Source organism: Dasypus novemcinctus, chromosome 8 (genome assembly GCF_030445035.2).
Source record: "Dasypus novemcinctus isolate mDasNov1 chromosome 8, mDasNov1.1.hap2, whole genome shotgun sequence".
Classification (NCBI taxonomy): domain Eukaryota; kingdom Metazoa; phylum Chordata; class Mammalia; order Cingulata; family Dasypodidae; genus Dasypus; species Dasypus novemcinctus.
The window spans coordinates 87,301,929-87,329,702 of record NC_080680.1 but is presented as its reverse complement, the minus strand read 5'-3'; the positions used below and the strand labels follow the sequence as shown (position 1 = coordinate 87,329,702).

The window sequence follows — 27,774 nt, the reverse complement described above, 5'->3', positions numbered from 1 at the left end:
ACACAGTTGCTGTCCTCAAACCACAGGCAGGATTTCACTTTTACTTAAAAATACATACACACACACACACATACACATATATATGTATGCTAGAGAACCCCTTTAAACCAAACCATATCTTTCTATTTTATAAAATCCACCTAAGCACCAAGCTGAACTGATAGTTCATGTGGTCCAAGTCCTTGCCCCAAACTGCTACATAGCCTGGGGTTTCACTGCCGAAGTGAGGGGTGGAGCTGAACCTGTCTGTATTATCTTTTCTGCTGACCGAACATGGGGGTCAGGGATAGAGCAGTGGAGATGCAGGGAGTGCCTTCAACTCTCTCCTCCTGTCCCCGAAGCTACATGGTTCCCATCAGGCTGCCTGATGGGATCTCGCTAGTCAACCTGATGTTTTCCTTGCCGGGGAGGCTGCTCAAACCCTCACTTGGGCCTGTCCAGCCTGAACACCAGGCTCCTGCCTGAGGACCCCAACACTGACTAAACACCACCCTTTCTGAGGATGGTAACATCCAAAGAGACTGAGGTTCTACCTCCTGACGTTTGTTAAGTGGTTACCACATGATACATGTTAAGAACAATCAACCTTGTCTAATCCTCACATACTCATGAAGTGGACACTGTAACCATATTTGTGTTATAGGTAAGGAGTGAGTCTCAGAGAGGTTCTACAACTTGCCTGGGTCACAGCACATAGCAGCAGAAATGGAATTCAAACCTAGCTGAACCCATGTTCCTTACCGCACTGCTGTCTCCACTTTATGTACCAGGTATCCCATTTAGGCTCTCTGTGAGGACACGGCCAAGTAAAGGCCACTCACTGGAAGTGTAATATCCACCTGGACTCTAGAAAAAGCATCTTTCTCCTGGTTCTTGGACATAATAAAGGGAATGTTTTTTTTGGAAACATAGGCTCCGTGTGAGCCACTCTTAATGGCCAAAGGATGCTTTCTGCATGGATTGGGATTTTGCCAATGGACATATAGTTCTTTTGATAAAAGAAATAGCCAGAAAGGAAACTAGATGGTATATCGAAGGTCTTTTTCTTAAAAGGACCTTTCAGTGCACCTGGAACGGGACATTCTAGAACACTCTTCTCTTTTCTCCTCCCCCATCTCCCTGATGCAAGACAAGCAAATGGTTAATTTCACTTATCCAGGTGTCTGACACTGCCCAGGGAAAGCCTTCTAGGGCCCTCCCTTCTCTTTGCTAGAATTGGGAATAAGGCCCCTCTCTCCAAATTTATGACACGAGGCTTTGGTACTTGACTGCGTTCAGTTGCTATATGACCTGTACATCATGTGGGTCAGGAGTTGGGCTGGTGGTCTGCTTCTGGCATCAGGGTTCCGGATGTGGAACCCAGGCCCTCCTTCAGTGGCCCAGCACCACAGAGAGCCTCCAGCTGTCAGACCATCATTACCTCCTAACCACATTGCCAGCTGTCAGGCCATCATTGCCTCCTAACCACAGTTGTGGTCCAGGCTTTCTGGGCAGGTTGCCCCAGAGTCCTTGCTTCCCCGGCTTCCTGCTGGGTTGGAGACAATGTCCTAGAGTAGTCAAAATAATTAGTCACTGCTGATATTTGAGCACTCACCCAGCTTAGTGTCTGCCACAGGTCTACAGAGAGGTGGGACTCTGCTCCAGAGCCTAGATTCACTCCACAGTGTCAAAGTGGCAAAGGAAGGTGCGGGCACACAGGTAGCAGACAAGGGGGAGCTTGGGTGCTAAGCAGAAGGGTTGAAAGAGCAGGGAGAATCCAGAGGAAGGGTTGAGATGTTGTCTGCCTGGCTCTGCTGGATAGAGTTGCTCAGTGTGGGATGCAGCTGAATCTCCATGTTGTGCACGTATCCTCAGTGTCACTCTCCATCCTTTCATGGGCTGAGGGCCCCTGTTATCCCCTTTGGCCTGCCAAAGATGTGTCTATTAACAACTTTAGTGACTGGGTATAATGCAGCTCTCTCCTTCCACACTGAATTTTTGAAGCAGAGTTGCCAGTGATTAAGAGCATGAACTATGGAGTCAGATGGATCTTGGTTCAAATCTTACTTCTGCTCCATTATAGCTACTTGACCCAGGGAAGTCCCTGAACCTCTCTGAGCCTTAGTTTCCTCCTCCTCGAAATGGGATTTAGGACAGAACTGCCTGAGAGGCTGCTGTGAGGAGTTGATTAGATCATCTGCATAGGGCACCCACAAGGCGCTTGGTAGACAAAAGTGGCTGGCATTCTCGTCAGCAGAAGCAGCAGGATGCTTATGACCAGGTCCTCCAGGCTCTCTGGGAAAGCCCGGTTGACATGGCCCCTGGTTCTAGGACACCCAGGAGTTCCTGCGCTGCCTGATGGACCAGCTGCATGAGGAGCTCAAGGAGCCAGTGGTGGCCTTGGCAGCAGTAACCGAAGCTCGGGACTCAGACTCGAGTGACACAGATGAGAAGCGAGAGGGTGACCGGAGCCCATCAGAGGATGAGTTTCTGTCCTGTGACTCAAGCAGTGACCGGGGTGAGGGTGATGGGCAGGGTCGTGGCGGGGGCAGCTCACAGGCCGAGACAGAGCTGCTGATTCCAGAGGAGGCGGGCCGTGCCATCTCCGAGAAAGAGCGGATGAAGGACCGCAAGTTCTCCTGGGGCCAGCAGCGCACAAATTCCGAGCAAGTAGATGAGGATGCTGATGTGGACACCGCCATGGCTGCCCTTGACAACCAGCCCTCAGAGGCTCTACCACCATCACCACGTTCCACCAGCCCCTGCCGGACACCAGGTATCAGACAGCGGGGGCTACTCTGGACTGCTGGGAGGAACCACAGAAACTGCACCAGAAGCCCTGTTTGTCCAGTACCTACTATGTGCCGAGCAAGCACTGACATGTAGTTGCCCACTCAGTCCTCCCAACCACTCTAGGAGGTGGATTCTACCACCAAACCATCTTAGGTGAGAAAGCAACCTCAGAGAGGCTAAATAATGTGCCCAGATTGACTTAGCTAGTAAAGCTGGATCCAGATTCAGACCCCTGCCCTGGAGCCCTGAGCCCTCAGTTGGAAAAGTGAGGTATGTGGACAGCTCCATCTGGTATGTTTACTGGGGCCTGGTGTGGGCACAGGACACAGGGGCATGTTGAGTTCAGGCCTTAGTCCCACTAGGAGGTGGTGGCAAGTCCTCTTCCTGATTGGGCCCTAGACTTCAGGTACGGAACTGCAAGCTGGCTGGCTGGGCTGCCTGGCCCCCAGCACAGTCCCCCCTTTGTCCCCCAGAGCCAGACAATGATGCCCACATGCGCAGCTCCTCTCGCCCCTGCAGCCCAGTCCACCATCATGAGGGCCATGCCAAGCTGTCCAGCAGCCCTCTTCGTGCAAGCCCTGTGAGAATGGGACCATCATACATGCTCAAGAAAGGTTTGGAGGAGTAGGGGATGGGGGAGGGGTAGATCAGCACAATAGAGGTCAAGACTGGGAGAGGAAATAATGCCTGTGGTGGCCATTTTTGAGTACTTGTTGCCAGGAGCTGAACTGTATACTTTTCGCATAGGTCTCACTGAATCTCATAATCCCACTAGGACATGAATGGGGTAGCCTCAGTTTACAGAGGATGACACTGAGTAAATTACATATCCTGTCACTTGACTTATAAAAACTTGATCCCATGTGCTGGCAAAGGAAGCCCCTAGTGCCCATCCCTTGCCCCAGACAGGCATGTGGAGGCTGGGCCTAGCCCATGCTGTGCTCCCAGCCCAGGTACTGACTGCAGGCAGCCGAAGGCGGAAGGAACAGCACTACCGCAGCGTCATCTCGGACATCTTTGATGGCTCCATTCTCAGCCTCGTGCAGTGTCTCACCTGTGATCGGGTGAGTGCTTCTGGGATGGAGAAGGATGTGTGGGCTGCCAGCAGCTTCATCAGGACTCCCTCCAGCTGGGGAGGATAGCTTAGGTTCTCCATCTGATGCTTCCTGCCTTCCTTCAGGGAGAAGGCCCTGGTTGCCAGGACTTCCTGTCCAGAGCTTGAAGAGCAGGACCCCACCACACACACACACATTAGCAGCTGGTGGCTGGACTGTGGTGCAGATGTTGCTTGGTCTTGGCAGGGGGCACCCTGGAAGGTAGAGACCCAGGCTGACCTTTCAATCTCACAGGTGTCGACCACCGTGGAGACATTCCAGGACCTGTCATTGCCTATTCCTGGCAAGGAAGACCTAGCCAAGCTCCACTCAGCCATCTATCAGAATGTGCCAGCCAAGCCAGGCACCTGTGGAGACAGCTATGCTGCCCAAGGCTGGCTTGCCTTCATTGTTGAATATATTCGACGGTATATGCACTTTTCTGCCCAATAGGGAAATAAGATGGGCCCTGGCCTGGTCTTCCTGGATCTCACAGTCTGATAACAGGAAACAGGCCTTAAACACGAACATACAGGTGTTTGCAGGGACTAGGGGAGAGTGGAAGGGAGTTGTCCCTGGGGTAGGGCCAGGGTTTGGTGCTTGTGCCCATTCCACCCACTGTGCCAAGCTGCCTCTCGGGCTCTTCAGGGTCCTGGGACTCAGGTATGGAGTAAACCTCAGCCCAAGGTCCCCCAAAATCTTATGTTTGTTCAGACCGTTATAGCACCCCCACCACCCTATCTGTTCTGTAGGTTTGTGGTATCCTGTACCCCAAGCTGGTTTTGGGGGCCTGTCGTCACCCTGGAAGACTGCCTGGCTGCCTTTTTTGCTGCTGATGAGTTGAAGGGTGAGTGGACTGGGTTGGCTGGACTTCGATTGCTGGGAACCTCTGAAAGCTTTTGGGGGCTGTATTGGTCAGCCAAAGGAGTGCTGCTGCAAAGTACAAGAACTCTGTTGGCTTTCATAAAGGGTATTTTTTGGGGTGGAAGCTTATAGTCATAAGGCCAATAAGCATAAGTTACTTTCTTCACTAAACTCTTTTGCCTGGTCTCTGCGAGGGTTCAGCCTTCCTCTTTCCTCTTAAGACTCCATGGTCCCGGCTCTTTCCGTTTTCAGCTGTAGATTAGCATAAGGCTTGTCTCTCTCCCCGGGGCTCATTTCTTTCTGGGCTTTTCTCAGTTCTTCAGAGCTCTGGGCTCCAGGTGAAGGCTTGACTCTCCCTGGGGCTCCAGCATCAAAACTCAAACTCTGTCCTCTGCTGTGTCGTTTTCTCTGTGACATTCTACGGACATGGCTGAATCAAAAACCCAGTCTTAATTTAATCAAGTAAAAGTGAAGTCTCTGAACCTAATACAATCTAATGCACCCTGAGGAACAGACCAGTTTACAAACATAATCCAATATCTGTTTTTGGAATTCATAAATAAACTGCTACAAGGGCCTTTTTTGTATTCTTCTGTAAATATGCACTATCTACTTCTCTGTTAAATATACAGTTTAACGTTTATAGTATACACTGTCAGATTTTGCTTCAGAGGTTGAATAAGTTAGTATCTGACCCCTGCTACGAGCCAAGCTGGGTCTCAGACTGTGTTTTCTTCCAGCCCCACTGCCCTGAAACTCTTGATGTTAACCTTTTTTTTTTTTTTATTAAAGATTTTAAAATTTTGAAATACTTTCAACTTTACAGGACATTTTAAAAAATAATACAAACCCCATATAGAGAACTCTAATATACCCCTATCATCCCAGGTACCTAGGATCTACTAGTTGTAATATTTTGCCACATTTGCCCTAACATTCTATTCATCTATCAGTGTGTTGGTCTATTTGTCTATCCATCTGACTACCTGTCTATAATCCATTTTCTGAACACTTGAGTGTGCGTTGTATAAATCATGCTCCTCGAACACTCAGTATACTGCTATGTACATTGCTAAGACAAGGTTATTCACTTATATAACCACCTTAAGTGCAGTTACCAAGTTCAAGAAACTTAGCATTGATATAAAGCTTATAGTTTATATTCCATTTTAAAAAATGTTCCTTTGAGCCTTTTCTCCTCCCTTGATAGATCCCATCCAGAGTCACGTATTTAATTGTCATTGACTCTTCAGTTGCTTTTTTTAATAAATATATATACACAAAATAAACTTTCCCATCTCAACCACTCCCAAGCATACCATTCAGTGGAATTACTCATATTTACAATATTGTAGTATACTCAACACTTTCCATTACTTTCATTACCCATATCTCCAGACAAAAACCCTACACCCATTATGTATTTACTCCCCATTCCCCCTATCGTTGCTCCTGGCAACCTGTACTCCTAATGTCTGTCTCTATAACTTTCGTATGCTCTGGTATTTTCTTTGTATTATCAGGGGGTTTAAATTTAACATCCTAAATCTTTAATAATCCCATTTGCTTTGTACCAACTTCACTTCATTAATATATACAAATTATGTTCCTGTACTCCTCAATTCCCCCACCTTTATGTAGTTCTTGTTGCTATTTATACATTGTATTAGTCAGTCAAAGGGGTGCTGATGCGAAATACCAGAAATTGGTTGGTTTCTATAAAGGGTATTTATTTGGGGTAGGAGCTTACAGATACTAGGCCATAAATCATAGGTTACTTCCCTCTCCAAAGTATTTTTACATGTTGGAACAAGATGTCTGCTGATGTCTGCCAGGGTTCAGGCTTCCTGGGTTCCTCTCTTCCCATGTCTTGCTTCTCTCCGGGCTCAGGGTTCCTCTCTTCCCAGGGCTGGCTTCTTTCCAGGCTCAAGGTTCCATTTTTCCTGGGGCTGGCTTCTCTTTCCTCTGTGTGCTTACTTCCTGGGACTCCAGCTTAAGACTTCAGCATCAAACTCCAACATCAAAAACCCTCCAGCTTTGTCCTTTGCCATGCCTTTTATCTGTGAGTCCCCACCCACCAAGGGGCAGGGACTCAACACCCTACTGATGTGGCCCAGTCAAAGCCCTAATCATAACTTAATAATGCCCAGGTTCAGACGAGTTTACAAACATAATCCAATATCTACTTTTGGAATTCATAACTATATCAAACTCCTACATATATGTATACATTGTAAGTCCAAACAACTCATATATTTTGTGCATTTCCCTTTTAGATCCTTTAGCAAGTAAAAAGTGAAGCTACAAACCAAAAATACAATAGTACTGGCATTTATAATTACACATGTTGTAATTACTCTCACCAGAGGTTTTTTTAAATTTTTATTTTTTAAATTTATTTCTCTCCCCTTCCCTGCCCCACGCCCAGCTGTCTGCTCTCTACGTCCATTTGCTGTGTGTTCTTCTTGTGTCTGCTTGTATTCTTGTCAGCAGCACTGGGAATCTGTATCTCTTTTTGTTGCATCATCTTGCTGCATCAGCTCTCTGTGTGTGTGGCACCATTCCTGTGTAGGCTGCACTTTTTTCACTCCGGGCGGCTCTCCTTACGGGGTGCACTCCTTGCGCGTGGGGCTCCCCTACACGGGGTCACCCCTGCATGGTCGGGCACTCCTTGCGCACATCAGCACTGCGCATGGGCCAGCTCATCACACAGGTCAGGAGGCCCTGGGTTTGAACCTTGGACCTCCCGTGTGGTAGGCAGATGCCCTATCCATTGGGCCAAATCTGCTTCCCTCACCAGAGGTTTTTATTTCTTCATGCAGCTTTGATTTATTGTCTAGTGATCCTTCCTTTCAACCTGCAGAACTCTCTTGAGCATCTCTTGTAGGGCTCGTCTAGTGGTGACAAATCCCCTTAGCTTTCTTTTATCTGGAAATGTCTTAATCTCCTACATTTTTTACTTTGAAAGAATTTTAAAACTACTTAATTTTTAAGCAGTTTTATTGAGATATATTCACATACCATACAATCTATCCATAGTATATAATCAATGGCTTTTAGTATAATCACAAAATTAGCATTCATCATCACAAAAAGTTTAGAACAATTTCATTACTTCAAAAAGAACTCCACTCCCATTAGCAGTCGTCTCTCTCTTTTTTTTTTAAAGATTTATTTTATTTCTCTCCCTGCTCCCCTCCCCCATTGTCTGCTCTTTGTGTCCATTAGATGAGTGTTCTTCTGTGTCCGCTTGCATTCTTGTCATGCGGGACTGGGAAACTATTGCTTTTTTGTTGTGTCATCTTGCTGCATCAGCTCTCCGTGTATGCGGCACCACTCCTGGGCAGGCTGCGCTTTTTTCGCACAGGGCGGCTCTCCTTGCAGGGCACACTCCTTGCGCATGGGGCTCCCCTACACGGGGGACACCACTGCCCATTAGCAGTTGCTCTTAATCCTTCTATACTTCCCCAGCCCTACATAACCAGTAATCTAATTCCATCTTTATATACTGATTTATATTTAAATTTTATATAGATGAAATCATACAATATGTAATACTTTGTGTCTGGTTTCTTTCATTTAGCATAATGGTGTTTTTTTTGTCTGATACTTGCATCTTGTAGTATTAGCATACATTTGTTCAGTTTCAAAGAGAAACAGTCATATATGCAATATTATCCATATTCATATTTCACATGAGGTTTTCCTATGCTATACAGTCCAATGTTCCTTTTTTTAGCTTTCCTTTTAGTAATAAAAGGCTTTCCCTTTCAACTCCTTTCATGCCTATATAATAGCACTGCTAGATATACACATTATGTTGTGTTTTCACCTTTTCAGTTCATTTCCAAAGATTAGCTCACATCCTTTTTTATCAGTTCTGCACAAGTTAACCCTCATATTTCTGTTCTCTAACCTCATTCTATTTTCTGATGACCAATATTCAAGTTTTTAACTCCATGAGATTACACAATATATTTAGTTCATAATAGTGCAATCATACAGTATTTGTCCTTTTGTGTCTGGCTTGCTTCACTCCATATAATGTCCTCCAGAATCATCCATATTGTCATATGCTTCAAGATGTCATTTCTTATTATAGCTGCATAATATTCCATTGTGTATATATACCACAGTTTGTTTATCCATTCATTGGTTGATAGACACTTGGGTTATTTTCATCTTTTGGCAAATGTGAATAACACCACTATGAACATTGGTGTGCAGGTGTCTGTTTGTGTCACTGCTCTCAGATTTGCAGGGTCACTTAGCAAATCTATATTCAATTTCTTTAGAAGCTGTCAGAGTCCTCCATAATGGCTGTACCACTTACATTTTCACCAACAATGAGTAATTATTCCTGTCTCTCCACATCTCTGTCAATACTTGTAGTTCTCTTTCTTTTTAATAGTGGCCATTCTAATAGGTGTGAAATAATATCTCATTGTAGCTTTGATTCGCATTTCCCTTATTGCTAGTGATGTTGAACATTTTTTCATGTATTTTTGCCATTTGTATTTCTCCTTTGGACAAATGTCTACTGAAGTCTTTGCCCATTTTTTAATCAGGTCGTTTATCTTTTATTTTTCAGTTGTAGCATCTCTTTATATATCATGAATATTAAGCCCTTATCAGATATGTGATTTCCATATATTTTCTCCCCTTGAGTCAGCTGCCTTTTCACCCTTTTGACAAAGTCCTTTGAGGTGCAAAAGTGTTTAATTTTGAGGAGGTCCCATTTATCTATATTTTCTTTTGTTGCTTGTGCTTTGGGTGTAAAGTCCAAGAAGCCACCACCTACCACAAGATCTTTAAGATATTTTCCTACATTTTCTTCTAGTAGTTTTATGATCCTGGCTTTTGTATTTAGGGCCTTGATCCATTTTGAGTTGATTCTTATATAGGTAGTGAGATAGGGGTCCTCTTTCATTCTTTTAGTTATGAGTATCCTGTTTGCCCAGCATCATTTACTGAAGAGATTGTTTTTATCCTGTTAACATGGACTTGGTAGGTTTGTCAAAAACCACTTGCCCATAGAGGTGAGGGTTTATTTCTGGATTCTCAATTCTATTCCACCGATCGATGTGTCTAGCTTTATGCCAATGCCATGCTGTTTTGACCACTGTAGCTTTATACTATGTTTCAAGGCTAGGCAGCGAAATTCCTACCACATTTCTTTTTTTATTTAGAATGGATTGGGCTATTCAGGTGCACTTTCCCTTCCAAATAAATTTCCTAATTACCTTTTCTATTTCTGTAAAGTAGGCTGTTCAAATTTTGATTGATATCACATTGAATCTATAAATCAATTTTGGTAGAATTGAACCTTCATGATATTTATTCTTCCAATCCATGAACATGGAATATCTTTCCATTTATTTAGGTCTTCATTGATTTCTTTTAGCATTGTTTCATAGTTTTCTACATATAGGTCCTATACTTCTTTGGTTAAATTGATTCGTAGGTATATGAGTCTTTTTTTGCTATTGCTAATGGAATTTTCCCTCTGATTCCCTCCTCAGACTGTTCAATACTAGTGTACAGAAACATTACTAATTTTGGGGAGAGTATCCTGCCACTTTGCTGAACTCATTTATTAGCTCAGGTAACTTTGTCAAAGGCATTTCAAAATTTTCTAGATATAGGATTATGTCATCTGCAAATAGAGTTTTACCTCCTCTTTTCCTATTTGGATGCCTTTTATTTTTGTCTCCTTTAAATGCTCTAGCTAGAACTTTTAGCACAGTGTTGAGTAACAGTGGTGACAGTGGCATCCTTGTCTTTTTCCTGATCTAGAGGGAAAGCTTTAAACCTTTCCCCATTGGGTACAATGTTAGCTGTGAATTTTTCATATATGCCCTTTATCATATTGAAATTTTTTCCTTCTATTCCTTTCTTTTGAAGTGTTTTTATCAAGAAAGGATGCTGGATTTTATTGAATGACTAGTCTGCATTCGATTGAGATGATTAGATGATTATGTGGTTTTTTTCCTTCAATTTGTTTGTATGGTGTAATACGTTAATTGACTTTCTTATATTGAAGCACCCTTGCATACCAGGAATAAATCCCACTTGGTTGTGGTGTGTAGGTCTTTTGGTATGCTGTTGGATTTGATTTGCAAGCATTTTGTTGAGAATTTTTACAACTATGTTCATTAGAATGTAGCCTGTAATTTTCTCTTGTAGTATCTTAATCTTGCTTTAGTAGTAGGGTTATGTTGGCTCCATAAAATGTGTTGGGTAATTTTCCCTCCTCTTCAGTTTTTTTGAGAGTTTCAACAGGATTGGTGGTGGTCTCAAAATGCGCGGTCGAATTCACCTGTGAAGCCATCTGGTCCTGAACTTCCTTTGTCCGGAGATTTTTGGTGACTGACTCAATCTCTTTAAATGTGATTGGCTTGTTAAGTTCTTGTATTTCATGTAGCATTTGTATAGGTTGTTTTTGCATTTCTAGGAATTTGACCATTTCATCTAGGTTGTCTAGTTTGTTAGCATACAGCTTCTCAATCCTCTTATACCTCCTTTTTGTTTCCTTGGGGTCAGTTGTAACTTTCCTCCTTTCATTTCTGATTGTATTTATTTGCATTTTCTTCCATTTTTTCTTTGTTAGTCTAGTTAAAGTTTTGTCAATTTTATTGGTCTTCTCAAAGAACCAGCTTTTGGTTTTGTTGATTTTCTCTCTTGTTTTTTTGTTCTCCATTTCATTTATTTATGCTCTGATCTTTATTATTTCCTTCTGCTTGCTTTGGGATTGGTTTGCTGCTCTTTTTCTAGTTTCTCTAGTTGTTCAGTTAGATCTCTGAATTTTAGCTTTTTTTTTTTTTTTTTTTAAATTTAAAGATTTTTTATTTCTCTCCCCTGCCCTGCCCCCCCCAACCCCCACCAGTTGTCTGCTCTCTGTGTCCATTCGCTGTATGTTCTTCTGTGTCTGCTTGTATTCTTGTCAGTGGCACTGGGAATCCGTGTCTCTTTTTGTTGAGTCATCTTGCTGCGTCAGCTCTCCATGTGTGCGGTGCCATTCCTGGGCAGGCTGCACTTTTTTTCATGCTGGGCGGCTCTCCTTACGGGGCGCACTCCCTGCGCGTGGGGCTCCTCTATGTGGGGGACACCCCTGCGTGGCACGGCACTCCTTGCGTGCATCAGCACTGCGCATGGGCCAGCTCACCACACAGGTCAGGAGGCCTGGTTTTGAACCCTGACCTCTCATGTGGTAGGTGGATGCTCTATCCTTTGAGCCAAATCCACTTCCCAGCTTTCTTTTTTAATACAGGTAGTTAGGGCCATAAATTTTCCTCTCAGCACTGCCTTTGCTTTATCCCATAAGTTTTGGTAAGCTATGTTCTCATTTTCATTCGTCTCGATATATTTACTAATTGCACTTACAATTTCTTCTTTGACCCACTGATTGTTTAGGCGTGTGTTGTTCAGCCTCCACACATTTGCAAATTTACCTCTTTCCCATCTATTACTGATTTCCAGTTTCATTCCATTATGATCTGAGAAGGTATGTTGTATAATTTAATCTTTTTGTACTTATATTGAGACTTACCTTGTGACCTGACTTGTGGTCTATCCTGGGGAAAGATCCATAAGCACTTGAGAAGAATTTGTAACTGCTGATTTGGGATATATCGTTCTATATCTGTCTTGTTAGGTGTATCTCATTTATCATATTGTTCAAGTTCTGTTTCCTTGTTGATCTTCTGTGTAGTTGTTCTAACTAATGATGTGAGTTGAAGTCTGCAACTATTACTGTAGAGCTGTACATTTCTCCCTTCATTTTTGCCAGAGTTTGCCTCATGTATTTTGGGGCACCCTGGTTAGGTGCATAGATATTTATTGACTGTTCTATCTTCCTGGTGGATTGGCCCTTTTATTAATATATAAAGGCCTTCTCTATCTCTCATAACTTTTTTGCATTTAAAGTCTGTTTTGTCCAATATTAGTATAGCTACCCCAGCTCCTTTTTGGTTACAGTTTGTGTGGAATATCTCTTTAAATCTTTCAGCCAATTTGTATCCCTGGGTCTAAGGTGAGTCTCTTGTAGGCAGCATGTGGATGGCTCATGTTTCTTTTATCCATTCTTTTAGCCAATATCATTTGATTTGGGAGTTCCATTCATTCATATTCAGTGATTTTACTATAAATTCATTATTTATTTCTACCATTTTATTCTTTTATTTTCATATGTCATATGTTAGTTTTGTCTGTCTTTTTACTCTTTTGGTTATCCTTTCTGCTATTCTTCTCTACTCTCCCCAAGTCTGTTTCTCCTGTCTTTTTCTTTCAGACTCTAAGGTTTCCTTTAATATTTCCTGCAAAGGTAGATTTTTTTAAAGAACTCAATTAATTTCTTTGATTCTTGGTTCAACCTCTTCTGGGTCTTTAGGATTGTCCCTCTTAGTTGTTCATATCTGGTCCCTGAACCCAATAATGAGTTGTAGACCTGCTACATTTTTTAGGACCTTGAAGAGGGAGTCTATGAGTTGGAAAAAGCCTTTTTTTACTTATTTAAATTTCCTCGCTGCATTTCCCTGTTCCACCAGCAGATGGCGATCTTTGACAGCCCTCTCTGTTCAAAGCCTGGTCGGAAGGTGTTTAGTGCAACACCACCACACTGTTACAGAGGAGCCTGCCTGGAGGCTAACAGCTTTGTAATTCAAACTTTTTCAGAGGCAGTTCTCTAACCTGTGCTGGCAGTCCCCTGCCCTTTCCCTGGCAGGACACAATTCCACTCTCTCTGTGTCCTCAACAACCAGTCCAGGTCAGGAGAGAGGGAGATTGAGTGGGTCAGATCTTTAGTCTTTTGCCAGCTCCCAAGACAAACAATGGCATGGCCCCACCCAGCCGGGAAGGGCTCCTGGGACACAGCCAAGCAAGTTTATGGGCCAGAAGCTGAGTCAGCCTTAGTCTGTGTCCCTCTCTCCGCTTTCCTAGGGAGGTAGATCCCTGAAGCCCCCCTTTGTAGCAATTGCCCTGAGGCCTGAGAATTCATAAGTGTCGAGGGGAAGATGCCTCCTGGCAGCTGCAGTTGCAGCCTTTTTAAGTCTTGCCATCATGATTCTTTCCTTCGCCTCTCTTTCTTCTGGGTGGTATTCAGCCTTCCCCTGGTGTCCTAAACCCTAGAACATTCATAAACACGGGCCATTTCTGCCTCTCCTCTAGCTCTTTTTCTGGGAGAGAGAGAGTCCTGTGTCTTTCTAGTCGCTGTCTGCCCAGAAGTCCCTACTCATTTTTGAGAGACAATTTTGCTAGATATAGAAGTCTTGGCTGGCAGTTTTTTGCTGTCAGCACTTTAAATATGTCTTCCCAGGGCTTTCTTGCCTCCATGGCTTCTAATGAGAAATCAGTGTTTAATCTTATTGAAGCTTCCTTGTATATGCTACATTGCTTCTTTGTTGAGAATTCCTTCATTATCTTTGGCATTTGAAAATTTGATAATATATTGCAGTGTGGTTCTATTTAGGTTTATCCTGTTTAGAGTTTGTCAGGCATCTTAGATATGTATATCACGTTTTTTGTTGAATTTGGGAAGTTTACAGCCATTATTTCTTTGAATATTCTCTCTGGGTGTTAACCTATTTTTTAATTTTTGCCAGTTTGATGGACAAAAATGACATCTTTCATTGTGCATCTCTTGGATTCCTGATGAGGTTGAATGTGTGTTGGCTCTTTATATTTTTTACTTTGAAATTTCCCCTCCCTGGCCTTTTCCTGTTTTTCTTTTGGGTGTTTGGCATCCTATTAACCTTTCAACATTTAAGAGTTTAACATTTAAACATTAAAGAGTTTAGTACGTTTTCTGTCTTTAATGTTATTTTCCCTTTTGCCTTTCAATTTTGCTTATGATGATGCCTATCCACGAGTTTGTGTTTTTATAGTCAAATATATCCATTATTCCTCTTTTTGGACTCTGCCTTTATAGTCTAGCAGGGCCTTCCTTCCATTTGGTATAGCTCTGGTTTTATTTCTTGGGCATAAATTATTCTGTTCACTTTTTCTGATCTAAGCTCCTGATCCCTATTTCCCATCCCTGCTAACCCCTGTCCCTTATTTTACTACCATAGGTGACAACATGTACAGCTGTGAACGGTGTAAAAAGTAAGTGGGTCTCTTCCCTGATTTCCACAGTGTCTGCGGTATGTTTCCCTATGGCTTCCCCAGTGTCACTCTCACTTGGAGAATGCACTCCTGACCTGACAGAAGTGACTGGGGTGGGGAAGTGTGCTCATCTGGTCTCTCCGCATCCCCCACAGCGCAGGCCAGCAGCTCATGCTTTGCTGTCTCTCACTCTTCCTCCCCAGGTTGCGGAATGGGGTGAAGTACTGTAAAGTCCTCCGGCTGCCCGAGGTGAGTGGAACAGCCTCCCCTGGCTTCTCTGCCTCCCGAGGGCTTCTTCTCCAGACCCATATCGCATTGGTACAGGGCAGCCTGCCGTCCTTTGTGAAGGTCGATAGCCCCTTCTCCACTTGGGAACAGCCAGTTTCTGAGCTAAAGAAAATCCTGGAGAGGGCACTTTTTTTTTTTACTTTAAGCTTTTTATTTTGGAATAATTTCAAACTTAAGAGGATAGTTACAAAAATAATACACACCACACAGAGAATTCCAACACGTCCCCACCCCCTCAAAAACCTAGATTCACCAACTTTGGCATTTTGGAGAAGGCACAGTTTTCAGTTTGTAACTTGGTGCCCTTTCTCGTGGTGGCCTCAGCTTAGTTGCCATTCAGTGTGTTTTGTGAGGGCCCACCACAAGGCAGGTGGGGAGTGCACAGGTGCCACAGTGCGTAAGACAGACACAGCCCCTGTCACTGTTTCCCAGGGTGGGGGCAGGGGTGGATGTCCTGGCCTGCCCAGGCCTGACAGGGATGGCTTCTCTGAGGCTGTAGTGATGTCAGCTTCTGGAAACCTGGTAGAAGGAAGTAGAAGGAACAGCATGGGAAAAGCCTGAAGCAGAAGGAGGGCTGGCCCAAACCCAGGCTCCGTGTGGCTGCAACAAAGTGGAGAGCAGCCCAGAGTGGGGCTTAGCACTCAGCATGGCGCCAAGTCCTTTAGAAAACTTTGGTGAAAAGGTTTCTAAAAATTGGTGCCAACAGAACTCATTGTCCAAGTTCTTTTGATGGTAAACTTGACGAACCACTGGCAGAGAAGGGGTCAGTTTGCTGTGCAGCCCACCCCAGCCATTCTAAGGACAGGGCGTCTTCGTGGTAGACCCATGTAAGGGTGGCCAGCCCTACGGTCAGGTCGAGACATCTGCCTTTATCCATGTGATTTACTTTATTTATTTACTTTTTAAAAAGGTTTATTTTTTATTTATTTCTCTCCCTTCCCCCCCTCTCCCCCCCCCAGTTGTCTGTTCTCTGTGTCCCTTTGCTGTGTGTTCTTCTGTGATCGCTTCTATCTTTATCAGTGGCCCAGGAATCTGTGTTTCTTTTTGTTGCGTTCTTGCTGTGTCAGCTCTCCGTGTGTGCGGCGCCATTCCTGGGCAGGCTGCACTTTCTTTCACGCTGGGCGGCTCTCCTTACGGGGCGCACTCCTTGCATATGGGGCTCCCCTATGCGGGGGACACCCCTGCATGGCACGGCACTCCTTGCGCGCATCAGCACTGCGCATGGGCCAGCTGCACATGGGTCAAGGAGGCCCGGGGTTTGAACCGCGGACCTCCCATACGTTAGGGGGATGCCCCTATCCATTGGGCCAAACCCGCTTCCCGATGTGATTTAAATGAGCCCAGTTCAGCGTCCATATAGAAGCTCTTTGATTTGTTCGAATGAGTCGGTGGGCTTGATCTCTCCAGCATTGAGCTGCAAGATTACTTGTCATTGTCCACCTAGACAAGACCCCAAGTGGTTCAATTCTTGGGTCTAAAGGTGGGCTAATGGGTGCCTGGAGCCGGCAGGACTCAGAGCCCTCCTGCAAAGCCCCATCAGATTGCTGAGAGTCCTTGGGCTTAGCCAATTCTGGAACAACCAGTGCCCTTCTCCCCTCCCCTCAGATCCTTTGTATTCACCTGAAGCGCTTTCGGCATGAGGTGATGTACTCGTTCAAAATCAACAGCCACGTCTCCTTCCCCCTGGAGGGACTCGACCTGCGACCCTTCCTTGCCAAGGAGTGCATGTCCCAGATTACCACCTACGACCTCCTCTCAGTCATCTGCCACCATGGCACAGCAGGCAGTGAGTCTGGCCAACCCCTGCTTCTGGCATCACTTGCCCTTGTTTCCTGGGGTCTCTGTAACCTATCTGTCTCTTCCACCACAGGTGGGCACTACATTGCCTACTGCCAAAATGTGATTAATGGCCAATGGTATGAGTTCGATGACCAGTATGTCACCGAGGTCCATGAGACGGTGGTGCAGAACGCCGAGGCCTATGTCCTCTTCTACAGGTGTGGGGCACAGGGTGCAGTGAGCTCATGGCAGGCCTAGGTCCTGCCAAAGAAGGGTGATTGGACCCCCTGTGGACCTCTGAGGGCCCTAGATGTCCTGCAACTGCTCTGCAGGACTGTACTCTGGGGGTGAGGGGGCACGGGGCAAGGCAGGAAGGTTTTTCACATTCAGGGGAAGCAAGAGTTTGGGTTTTTAGAAATAGTTCTCAGGCTGCTATGGGAAAAATGGGACTAGAAGCATGAAGTCAAGTACGTATCCTCTAAGCTGGACTCTGAGGGAGGTGATGGCAGCCAGCAGGGCAGGAGCAGGGGCTGCTGAGATGTGGATGGATTGGTGGGGAGTTCAGGAGGTGGATGGGCAATGCCAGGTGGGCCCTGGGCATGGCTGTTCTCCTAAGACTCCTCCCCTGCTCTGCCCCAGGAAGAGCAGCGAGGAGGCAGTACGGGAGCGGCAGCAGGTGGTGTCACTCGCTGCCATGCGGGAGCCCAGCCTGCTGCGCTTCTACGTGTCCCGTGAATGGCTTAACAAGTTCAACACCTTTGCTGAGCCGGGGCCCATTACCAACCATACCTTTCTCTGCTCCCATGGAGGTGAGGTCACTCTTGCTGACCAGGGGGCGTGTCTGGGACTCCTTTTCTGCGATAGGAATCCATGGCTGGAGGTCCGAGTGGCCACCTCAGCCCCAGCTCTCCCTTCCTGTGCCTTCTTCTGCAGGCATCCCGCCCAACAAATACCACTACATTGACGACCTGGTGGTGATCCTACCCCAGAATGTCTGGGAGCACCTCTACAACAGGTAAGATGCCCGTGGCCGGCCTCTTCTGGGGAGACCAGCCTCCCTTTGCACTGGCCGTGGATGCAGCTGGGCAGGAAAGGAGACCAGGGGAGTAGATAATGCCCCAGAGCCCCCAAGCTGTCCTTCACTTAGGCACTGGAACAGGATGGAATAAATCTCTGCTCTTAGAGGACTCCTTCCTGGTAGCTTTCTAAGAACACATGCAATTGTGTCTGCATTGAAAAGGGTTCACATCATTTATGTGAATCCAGTGGGTCCCTTCCAGTCACAAGGGGCAGAAAACTGGCTTAAGCAACAGTGATAATGAGGGTCGCCTCATTGAAGGTCCTGGGTAGTGCTGGCTGCAAGGCAGCATGGTGACCCATCCAGCCTGGCCTCTCTTCTCTGTCCTTTGCCCCTACTTGCGTTGGCTTTGGGCTCAGGCTGCCCAGGCTGGCAGGGTGGTGGCAGGCAGTCTGGCCTGGGGGCTTCCAGATTCAAGTCCATCTAGACCAAGAGCACTTGGTTCTCCTGTTGCAGACCAGCCTAGCCTGCCCCTAGCAGCCCATACTGGGTCACAGGCCTGTCCTTGACCGAGTCACTCTGCAGCCAGGTGGGTGGAATCTGCCGCAGCTGAGGGTGTGGTCATACGAATTGGGAAAGAGAGACCAAGAACTCCTTGTTGCACTGTTGCCTTTCATTGTAATAGATTTGCTGCATTTAGCTGCAAGTCAGAGCAAACATTGTCCCTGCTCTGTTGTCAGTGGGTGGGTCACATCCTTACAGGGAGATGCATTTCTAACCCTTGGGTGTGCCCCAGGCTGGGAACACATACCCTCCTACTTGCAGAATTACCTGTAGCCTCCCTTCGACAATGCCCTCAGAGTCCAGCCAGAGGATCTCTCAGCCACCAAAGCTCCTCTCCCTCTTCCCTGCCTGGTGGCTAGGAGTGGAAGCAAGAGTGCTAATCTTGGCCTTTGTTCATGGAGCAGGTATTTGTGGCATGCCTGCTCTGTGGCAGGTGCTCTGCTGGATACTGTGGGCACACTGGTGAGCAGGTACCCGTGCCAGCTGCTGTGGCGCTCACAGTCTAGTGAGGAAGACAGACAAGTAAACAGTCCATGTGACATGGTGCTGAGGGAGTCTGGTGGGTGGGACAGAGGCAACATCAGGGAAAGCCTCCTGGGGGACTCACATCTCTTCTGAGACCCAAAGGAGGAGCAGCAGTTGCTCTTCGGCAAGTTCCACCACTTCCCACCCCGGGCCCTCCCCTCAGGGCTTGTATTTCTCTCTCTCCCTCCCTCCTTGGGTACAGGTTTGGGGGCGGCCCTGCTGTGAACCATCTGTATGTGTGCTCCGTCTGCCAGGTGGAGATTGAGGCTCTGGCCAAACGCAGGAGGATCGAGATCGACACCTTCATTAAGGTACATGCAGGTGGGGAGTGGTGTGGGAGCCGACTCCTTCAGCCTCTGCTTGGGACACATGGGGCCTCGGGCATGAAAGAGCTGTGTGCAGTCAGGCAGCCTGTTTGGAGGACGTATTCTGTGGGAAGCCAGAGTGGTCAGAGGCCTGGCCAGACATTTGAGAGGATTTTTGCTGGCAGAAGGGATTGGCCTTAGTAAATTAAAGCCCGTTGACACAATGTACTATTAAGCAGCTGTTAAAAGAATAGGTTAGGTCTATACCAGGCTTTCTCAAGCTTGGCACTGTTGACATGTGGGCTGGATAATTATCCTAGGGGGCTGTTGTGTACATTATAGAATGTTTGGCAGTATCCCTGGCCTCTACCCATTAGATGCCAGTGACAACCAAAATTATCTGCAGACATTGCCAAATCAGAATCCCCCCTGGTTAAGGATCACTGGGCTATACAAACTGATCTGGAACAATGCACAAGATAATAGAGCTTTAAGTGGAAAAAAGGAATTGCAAAACAGGACTCACAGAATGGATCGCACTTAGAAAAGAGACCCTTGCAGTAGAAACAGACTGTGTGGGGCCCGAGGTTCCCAGAGCACACTCTCTTCCCTCCGGTGCTCTTGTAACAGGGAGACTGGAAATGGCCCCTCATCTAGCAATAAAGAGGATGGGGTTAAAAACAGCAAAGGGCACCCATGTCATTAAAAATGACAGAAGAATAATCAATGATGTGGGCAAAGAAACATGTTCTATTAAGTAGGGTAAAGATATGTATTGTGTGATTCCAGTTGAGTTAAAAAGTTATTGAAAAAGACGTTCACCAAAATTTCCCCAGCAGTCGTCTAAGTGGTGGGATTGTGGGGGATGCTTATTTTCTTTGAATTTGTCTTGGAGTTCTAAAATTTCTGTCTTGAGTATCTAGTATTTCTCTAAGAGTTGAGGCTTAAGATTGGGGGAGGGGGATAGGGTAGAAAATTCACGCTGAATATAAAGAGAAAGCTGCTACTGCTCACATTAAGACTGGTTCTACCTCTCTGTGCCTCCCTTTGCACCCTGCCCCTGACCCCAGCTGAACAAGGCGTTCCAGGCCGAGGAATCGCCCAGTGTCATCTACTGCATCAGCATGCAGTGGTTCCGGGAGTGGGAGGCCTTTGTCAAGGGGAAGGACAATGGTGAGTAGGGCAGGGTCCCTGGCACCATGCCTGGCTCTCCCCTCCCCGGCCTGCCCCCAGGAGGGGTTTTGGGCTGCGATCTTCTGGGAGTGGGGCAGCCTGTCTGGGAGGAGGGTGGCTGCAAGGTGCCGCTCATAGTTGCCAATAGACGAGGGGTGGTGTGTGGTGGCCCCTGAACCCCGAGGGTCTGGCCTTGCCTAGCAGGTCAACCTCTCCAGGTGAGTGCCCTCTCAGGATACACAGAGAAAACAGGTGCCCTTTTAATCTCCCGAACTTGAATCCCATCCCAAACCAGGCCTGGTGCTCTTGGGGCCACACCCAACACCCCAGAGCCATTAGCCTTCTTGCCAAGTGGCTGCAGCATGACAGGAAGCCATCCTTTCTTTGTGCTTTTCCTCCCTCTCTCTGCTCCTACTGATGCTGGGAAGGCCCAGAGAAGGTTGCACTTCCTTTGGGGATTTTGTGGCCCTAAATAATATGGTTGATAGATGGTTTTAGACCATTTACAGAGGAGGAAACAGGCTCCATCACAGCGCAGTTCCTGGGGTTCCCCGGCAGTCCCTGGCAGAGAGCAGCAGAGCTGGAGCCTCGGCTCTACATGTCCCCACCCTTGCTGCCCTTGAGACTATACTTAGGCACCAGACTGGGGCTTGGGGTCCTGAAGGGTCAGCAAAGCAGTAGGTTCCATGCACTGCACATTTGCCCTTTTCTCAGCCCATCAGCCCCAGCCAGTACTGGGGAAGAAGAGGGGCCTCACTGCCACTGGGGTGCCAAGGATAGCCAGCAGCCTCCCTAATGTTGATCGAGGCAGTTGGGCATGGCTGGGGGTAAGGTCATGGCCTTGGTGTCGCAGCCCTGGCTTGGATCCTGGCCTGACCTTCTCCTAACTTTGACCTGGGCAGGTTACTTAACGTGTCCCTCAGTTTCTGTCCCTGTAACAGTTTTAATCTCATATGGTGGTTGAAGATTAACTGAGAAAATGCATGCAGGGTACTCAGTGCCAGGCACACAGGAAGGATACTCAGTCCCAGTGATAGACAGCTGCCATCAAATCGGGGCATTGGCTACTCAGCATTGAGCCTGCTGACCGCATGCTGGAATCTGAAACTAGTGCAGGAGTTCTTGAAATTCCCTCTGCTGAATAGAGGATGCTCTGAGTCCCTCCTGACTCTCAGACTTCTAGGAGATGAGGATTTGGTGCTCTGAGCACCTCGCCGTGTTACAGACTTCACATGGCTCCTGCAGCCCAGGCCCCTTGAGCACAGGCCAGCCTTTCCAGAGCCTCAGGTATTGGAGTCACCCTTGAGAATGGCTCTGTTCTCTGTGGCGGGTCGGAGGGCCAGGGTAGAGGCTCTGACTGCTGGAGGGCCCAGAGGGGCTGAGCCTGTGCCATGTCTGTTCCAGAGCCTCCAGGGCCCATTGACAATAGCAGGATCATGCAGATCAAAGGAAGTGGCCACATCCAGCTGAAGCAGGGTGAGTCTGCCTGGCCTCCAGCCCTAGCGTCCCCAGCTGAGCCAGCTTGCCCTCTGCCTCTCCTGGTTGCCCAGTCCTGGTCTTCCCAGGAGACCCCTTGCAGCCTGCCATAGAGTCAGCGGAAGCCCAGCCCCTGTGAGGACTGCGATGTCCACCCGGGACCAGGCCCAGGCGGCCAAGCAGATTGTCCGAGGGGCTTGGCGTCTGCAGGCTCCTCCAGACCCCCCAGCACTTACCCCACGCCCCACGCCCCACTCCACCTCTTCCACCTCTGCTGGCTTTGCCTGCCCTGCCCTGTATGTTACCTTCACTGCCTGGGAAACGGGATGGCAGCCAGAGATGTGTCCTCTGGAGGCCTTAGCAGAATGGATGTTTCTCTGGAAAATCCTGGGGTTTATATCTGACAGTTTCACATGGGAAGGTCCCGTTGTCCTTCCTTCCTGCTGGGGCCTGCCCTCCTGGAGCCCCTGCCCCCCGCAAGGTGGTGGCTTCCTCTAGAGAGAAAGGGCACGCCCCAGCCTCCCTCTTCGGGTGTGTTGTGCGCTGCAGGAGCTGACTATGGGCAGATTTCAGAGGAGACCTGGATCTACCTGAACAATCTGTACGGAGGTGGCCCGGAGATTGCCATCCGGCAGAGTGTGGCCCAGCTTCAGGATCCAGAGAGCTTACATGGGGAGCAAAAAATCGAGGCTGAGACCCGGGCTGTGTAACCTTGTGGGCCAATCTGTAAGTCTCTCTGGCTGGGTCCCCAGCTCCCTCTCCAGAGACCCTCTTGTGTCCCTGTGCGTGTGGGAAGAACGCGCCCCTGAACACGCCTTCCACGCAGCGCTCAGGAGAACCCCGTGTGAACAATCTGAGCCCTGCTGAGTGCAGCAAGTGTCCCCACAGGCCCCTGCGTTTGCGCCTCCTCCCCACAGAGGGTGTGTTTATACCCCAGGAGAGAGGCCGACCACTTTAGAAACCCAGATGTGTGAAGAGGCAGAAAACTTGTTTTGGTTCACAGTGAGTAATGCTGCAACTAGGAAATATATTAATTTCAGGCTCGTAAATGATCAAGACTCTGTGATGTTATTTGGGGTTTTTGATCTGACAATGCACACGAGCTACTGTCGTCGCCTGAGGCTCGGGCCCGATGCTGCCTCCCCATCGGTCAGACTCTGTGGCCTTGGCACAGAAGTTCAGGGATTAGCTGCTGCCTCACTGGCATTTTCTGTGTCACTTTGTCCAGAAAGGTAGACTGTGCAAGCTGGTGAGCAGATTAACTGAAAACTCCAGGTGGTGATGCTCTAGAGCCAGCTGCTCCCAGTGGCCCTGCTCCACCCCTGCACTGCTGGGTTGAGCTCTAGGGCTTCTTTCAGTGTTTTTTCTGTAAACTAAAGATTCTGGACTCATTCATGACTGGGACACAAGGAGAGGGTTGCATTTCTATCAATAGGGGATGTTTCTGGAAATAGCTGGTCCCCCCGCCGCCAGCCCCCTTTTTAAAGCCTGCTGAGCTGCCCCTTGGATTGACTAATTTGCCCAAAGCTGAGGGGTTCATCATTATGGGATATGTGCTGAGCCCCCACCAGGGAACCAGATGATGAAACAGAAATACCTCATGTTGCTATCATTTGCTGCTAAGGCATCTTCCCTGGGGGCTCATGGTAGAAGAAACACACTTTCTTTCTCCCTACTGTTGAGCTGCGTAGAGCCCCACCTCAAGGAGGTGTGTTAGGGGCAGCTCTCACAAGTAGGTCCTCAGAAGGAGAAGTGCCCCTTCTGGATGCTGAGCAAGGCCACTGCTGAGGTACTAGGACGGCTCAGCACAGCAAGGCTGGGAGTCATGTTTCTGGTGGCACTGAAGCCCCAGGAGGAAACAGCTGGGGCAGGTGCTCACCACATCAGGGTCAAAGCAGAGCGGGGTGGGGGCTGGGCAGGGGTCCTGGGACCAACCCCTCAAACTCATGTGGCCTTCAGTCTCCATAGAAGCCGATGTCAGTGGAAATTCTAAGAGGCCAGCGCCCCTGAAGCCTCTTGTGACATGTCGCTCGCTTCAGTTATGTTGTTTTACCCAAATCCTTTTCCTTCCCACTGCGGCAGCTTGTTGATCAAAGAACAAGCCACTGTTGGAATTTCTCGATGTTTGCCACAGTCTTTTGAAAGCAGCTGCTGCAGCAAGTAGCTAACCTACTGCAGAGCCTTTGCGACTGCATGTTGTATGTACCGTTTGTGATGTAGAGATTCCACTGTTCAGACTGTAATCTCGCCCCATGTTGGAGTTGTCTAGTTTCTGTTCAAATGTCAAAATAAATGCATATTCATCCCCTCAGCCCACACTGTTGTCTCTGCGTTTGTTGCAGTTGTAATTCGATTACTGAAGGGAAAATTGAAGCTCGCTGCTGTGGGGGAGGGAGCCGCCTTCCGCCCTCGCAGGCGGCTTGGAGCCATGGTGATTAACATGACAAATGACTGCGCGCAGAAAGAGGCTGTACACTGGGCTTTCTGAAACCAGAGACCATCTGGATGCTGAATGGATGGAAGAGGAGGCCAGAGCCACTTTAAACACCCATCAAGCCCCTGTGTCTTCCCTTTCCTGGAACCATAGGCAGCCCAGAGACGTGGGGCCAGAAGAGATCAGTGGTTGAGGCCAGTACATCGCACAGGCTAGTTTCCTCCTGGGGGCAATTTACACACGCACCTCTGCGTCTGATCACTGGGGGACTTGGTGCACCAGGCCTGGGCGAAGGGTGGGAGCTGGTGATCCTCTGCCTGGGAACCCCATCTCCTCTGCTGAAGTTCGGGCCCCTGACCTGCAGCTCAGCATCGAGAGCTTCATGACGTTTAGTGATGCTAGCGCTCTACAGTCCCCGGGCTTTTGTTTTAGTTTTAGTTTTGTTTTTCCCCTTCTGGGGGTTTTTTAGGGGCAAGAAGATTTTGAGATTTATGTATTACTTTTTTAAAATTCACTTGTGAAATCCATCATATTTGAGTGTGCAGAAACATATTGTTCAACAAGAAGAAGGATAAGACAGGTAACACGGTTCCCAGCCCAGGTATGTAAAATTATCAGTTCCACAGAAATCCCTGTCAGGTGCTGCCCATCCCCCAGAGGGAACTTCTCGCCGGCCTTGCATTTATCCCTCACCTTTCTTCATAGTTTCACCACATATATAGGTATCTCTAAGCAACATTTTTAGTTTTGTTCCCCTTTTAACTTTATATATAATCCTATGGTATATGTTTTGTGATTTACTTTTCTTGTTTAACTTGGAAAGTGAGAATGAAAAACAATTTTCTCTGGCAGATTTATTTCAGAGGTTTGAAGATATTTATTGTACAGTAGGAAGTTGAGATAGAAATTAAGTAGGTACTGATTTGCCTCAAGTACCTTAAAATGTTTCTTTTTATTTTTTCCCTTGAAATGCCAGGCTTCTGAGGGGCTTGGTTAAATTTAGATGCTGGAATCTAAAGACAAACACAAGTCTGTGGTTGTTTACCTCAGACTGAACCGGAGACAGGAAATGCTCAGTGGCAGGCAGAAGCCAGGGTTCTAGTCTTTCTCTGACATCTCAGTGGGGCTTCTCTGCTGAGCAGGGTCTGGTTATGCCAGCATTACCTTTTAGAGGAGCCAAAAGCTACCCCCTGTGACTGGAGCAGGAGTGGACCAACTGCTACCTATATTTAAAGGCCTTTCCATCTGCCTGTGGCTTTGTGCACAAATCACGGGAAAATACCTTTGCAAGGTGCAGCCACTCAAAAAGTTTAGTTTCCTTTCTTTGTTCTATTTTAAATTCACTGCAAACATAAATTAACCTGAGTCGTACACTACCTAATTTTGAGCCCGAGAGCCTTTTGCAAAGTACGTGGTGTTTTGGAATCTTCCCTCCCTCTAGCTTTCTTCCCCACTACAGCTTTTCCTACAGTTCGCTGTGGGCAAGATGAACTGTGGTTCACCTTTAGAAAAAGCTATGAAAGAAAGAGTATTAACCATTTTAGACAAGTTATGTGTTGGAACGCTGTCCCAGGGTTATGTTAGGATAGTCCCTGGTTCTTCCTTCTCTTTAACAGCATGACCAGCCCGGGTGCGTCGGCATTTGGAGCGCTCCACCTGGGGCAGGGCCCTCGCTGGGCTGGGGTGGGGCTTGCTGAGTTCAGTTGGGGGTGTGGATGTGTAGGGGGCACACGGGCCACTGCCCTATCCTGGGCCTTTGCCCCTTCTTGGGCTTCTGACCCCTGGGCAGAATTTGTAGTGGCCAAGAGGATCCTTCCCGCTCCGTGGCTGCTTCCAGGGCCCAGCAGAGGGGAATTAATCCCTGTGACTATTTTCCTCTGCAATTTGATGGCCTTCGCTCTGAGGACAAAGGCATGAAGAATTTTTCTTGGTTTCTCCTGTACCTTTTGTGGCCTAGAAATGCCCCCAACTGATTGGAGGCCATTGAAGTAGATGTCACTCACCATTCCAGACAGCCAGACAGAAGTACTTAAATCAGACCCTGATGGGCGCTCAGGCAACTCTGGAGAAACAGCTCCTGACACTCACAAAGTGACTGCTCAGGACACCAGTTTGCAGCCTGCCCTTAATCCCGGTCTTAGGCAACACTGATTACAACCTCGCCTTCTCAGAGAGGGACACAGAGGCAGGGAGGAGAAGGCAGAGGCCTAATCTGGCAGGGTGGGCCGTGCCAGAGGGCTTCCTCACTCTTCAGGACTCCGGGGACAGAGCTGGGTGTGCTGGTTTTCACAATCCCGCCCGGCGCCTTTCCCCATTCGGAGACCCACACCATCCAGCGTTGCAGCAGCAGGGCAGAATGTGGTTTCAGTTTCAGAGATCGTGGTAGGTTGATACCTGGAACCTACCCTGCCTCTCTGCTGCTTCCTCTCCGGGTCCGATGCCAGGGGCCTGCTGCCTCAGGTCTGGGCACGGCCCAGGGAGCAAGTGGGAGGTGGCTGGGGACAACAGCCCCGGAGGCAGGGAGAGGCTTGGTGAGGCCCTGGACCGTTGAGCCTTCCAGACTACCGGAGGAGCAGGACCTACTGGTCCCGGGGGCTGTTTGATGACAGGTCTGCTGCTTCGGAGCCTTCTGACTCAGGAGTTCCTACTGAATGGAATCTGCGCCTGCAATAGACCTCCCGCGTGCACCAGAAGACCGAATTGTGCGGCAACACAGTTCTTAGTTGCTTCCACTCCTTTACAACCCTAAAGAGGTAGTATTCAGATGACTAGAAGGTCCGGATGTATGACTGGATCGACAGCTTGAGGTGCCAATTCCTCCAAACACTTCTACCAAGTAGGCATATAAAGGTGGACTTTTTTATGTTTCAAAGTCCAACGAGCTCAGAATTAGAAAATATGTCTCTTTAATGGAATAAAACAAATGCCATCATAAAAGCTTTGAAATAAACTGAATCAGAGCTAACATTTGTGAACTGCTGCAGTTTATCAAGTGCTTTCCCAGCATTCTCATGCCAGCACGGCCTCTCCTAAAGGCGACGGTATCCTCACCTCCCAGCTGGGGAATCTGAGGCCCAGAGAGGTGGAGCCGCGGGCACCAAAGCAGCAAACCTAGCTCCCTTACTCCACCTCCGCCTCCCCAACACTAGGTGCGGTTCTTCAGGCCGGGAGGGTCTAAGCCAGCCAGGTGGAAGCCTTTCATCTCTTACACAGACTGTTAGAGAGTATTCTTGAAATAAGACAAAGCCCGGAAGGAACATGCTGGAAATATTCTTCCTAAATTAATCTTTTGCTGGCAACCTAGACAAGGAGGCCTGCAGTTAAGACAGTGATAGATTCGCCTTGTTTCCTTCTACCACAGTTTCTTACTAAGAATCCTGA

General features: G+C 47.6%; 1 protein-coding gene across 27 annotated transcripts in view; it reads left to right on the top strand.

Annotated features, from left to right (window-relative positions):
• USP20 (ubiquitin specific peptidase 20) overlaps window positions 1-27,358 on the top strand; it is a 59,553-nt gene extending 32,195 nt beyond the window's left edge. For 15 of the 27 annotated variants that reach the window (XM_012526976.3, XM_004463038.4, XM_012526983.3 and 12 more), the window contains 15 exons: window positions 2,311-2,755; window positions 3,246-3,386; window positions 3,721-3,836; window positions 4,122-4,294; window positions 4,619-4,713; window positions 14,798-14,831; window positions 15,035-15,080; window positions 16,725-16,905; window positions 16,990-17,116; window positions 17,538-17,707; window positions 17,832-17,913; window positions 19,208-19,316; window positions 20,381-20,483; window positions 21,888-21,959; window positions 22,509-24,270. In XM_012526976.3, coding sequence (XP_012382430.1) covers window positions 2,311-2,755; window positions 3,246-3,386; window positions 3,721-3,836; window positions 4,122-4,294; window positions 4,619-4,713; window positions 14,798-14,831; window positions 15,035-15,080; window positions 16,725-16,905; window positions 16,990-17,116; window positions 17,538-17,707; window positions 17,832-17,913; window positions 19,208-19,316; window positions 20,381-20,483; window positions 21,888-21,959; window positions 22,509-22,669 — 2,055 coding nt within the window. In that variant the 3' untranslated portion in view covers window positions 22,670-24,270. Of the gene's footprint in view, window positions 1-2,310; window positions 2,756-3,245; window positions 3,387-3,720; window positions 3,837-4,121; window positions 4,295-4,618; window positions 4,714-14,797; window positions 14,832-15,034; window positions 15,081-16,724; window positions 16,906-16,989; window positions 17,117-17,537; window positions 17,708-17,831; window positions 17,914-19,207; window positions 19,317-20,380; window positions 20,484-21,658; window positions 21,771-21,887; window positions 21,960-22,508; window positions 24,271-24,301 lie in introns of those variants that run through there. The other 12 variants (XM_071216903.1, XM_071216906.1, XM_071216912.1 and 9 more) reach the window with 3 other exon arrangements.
• Window positions 27,359-27,774: the final 416 nt, after the last annotated feature.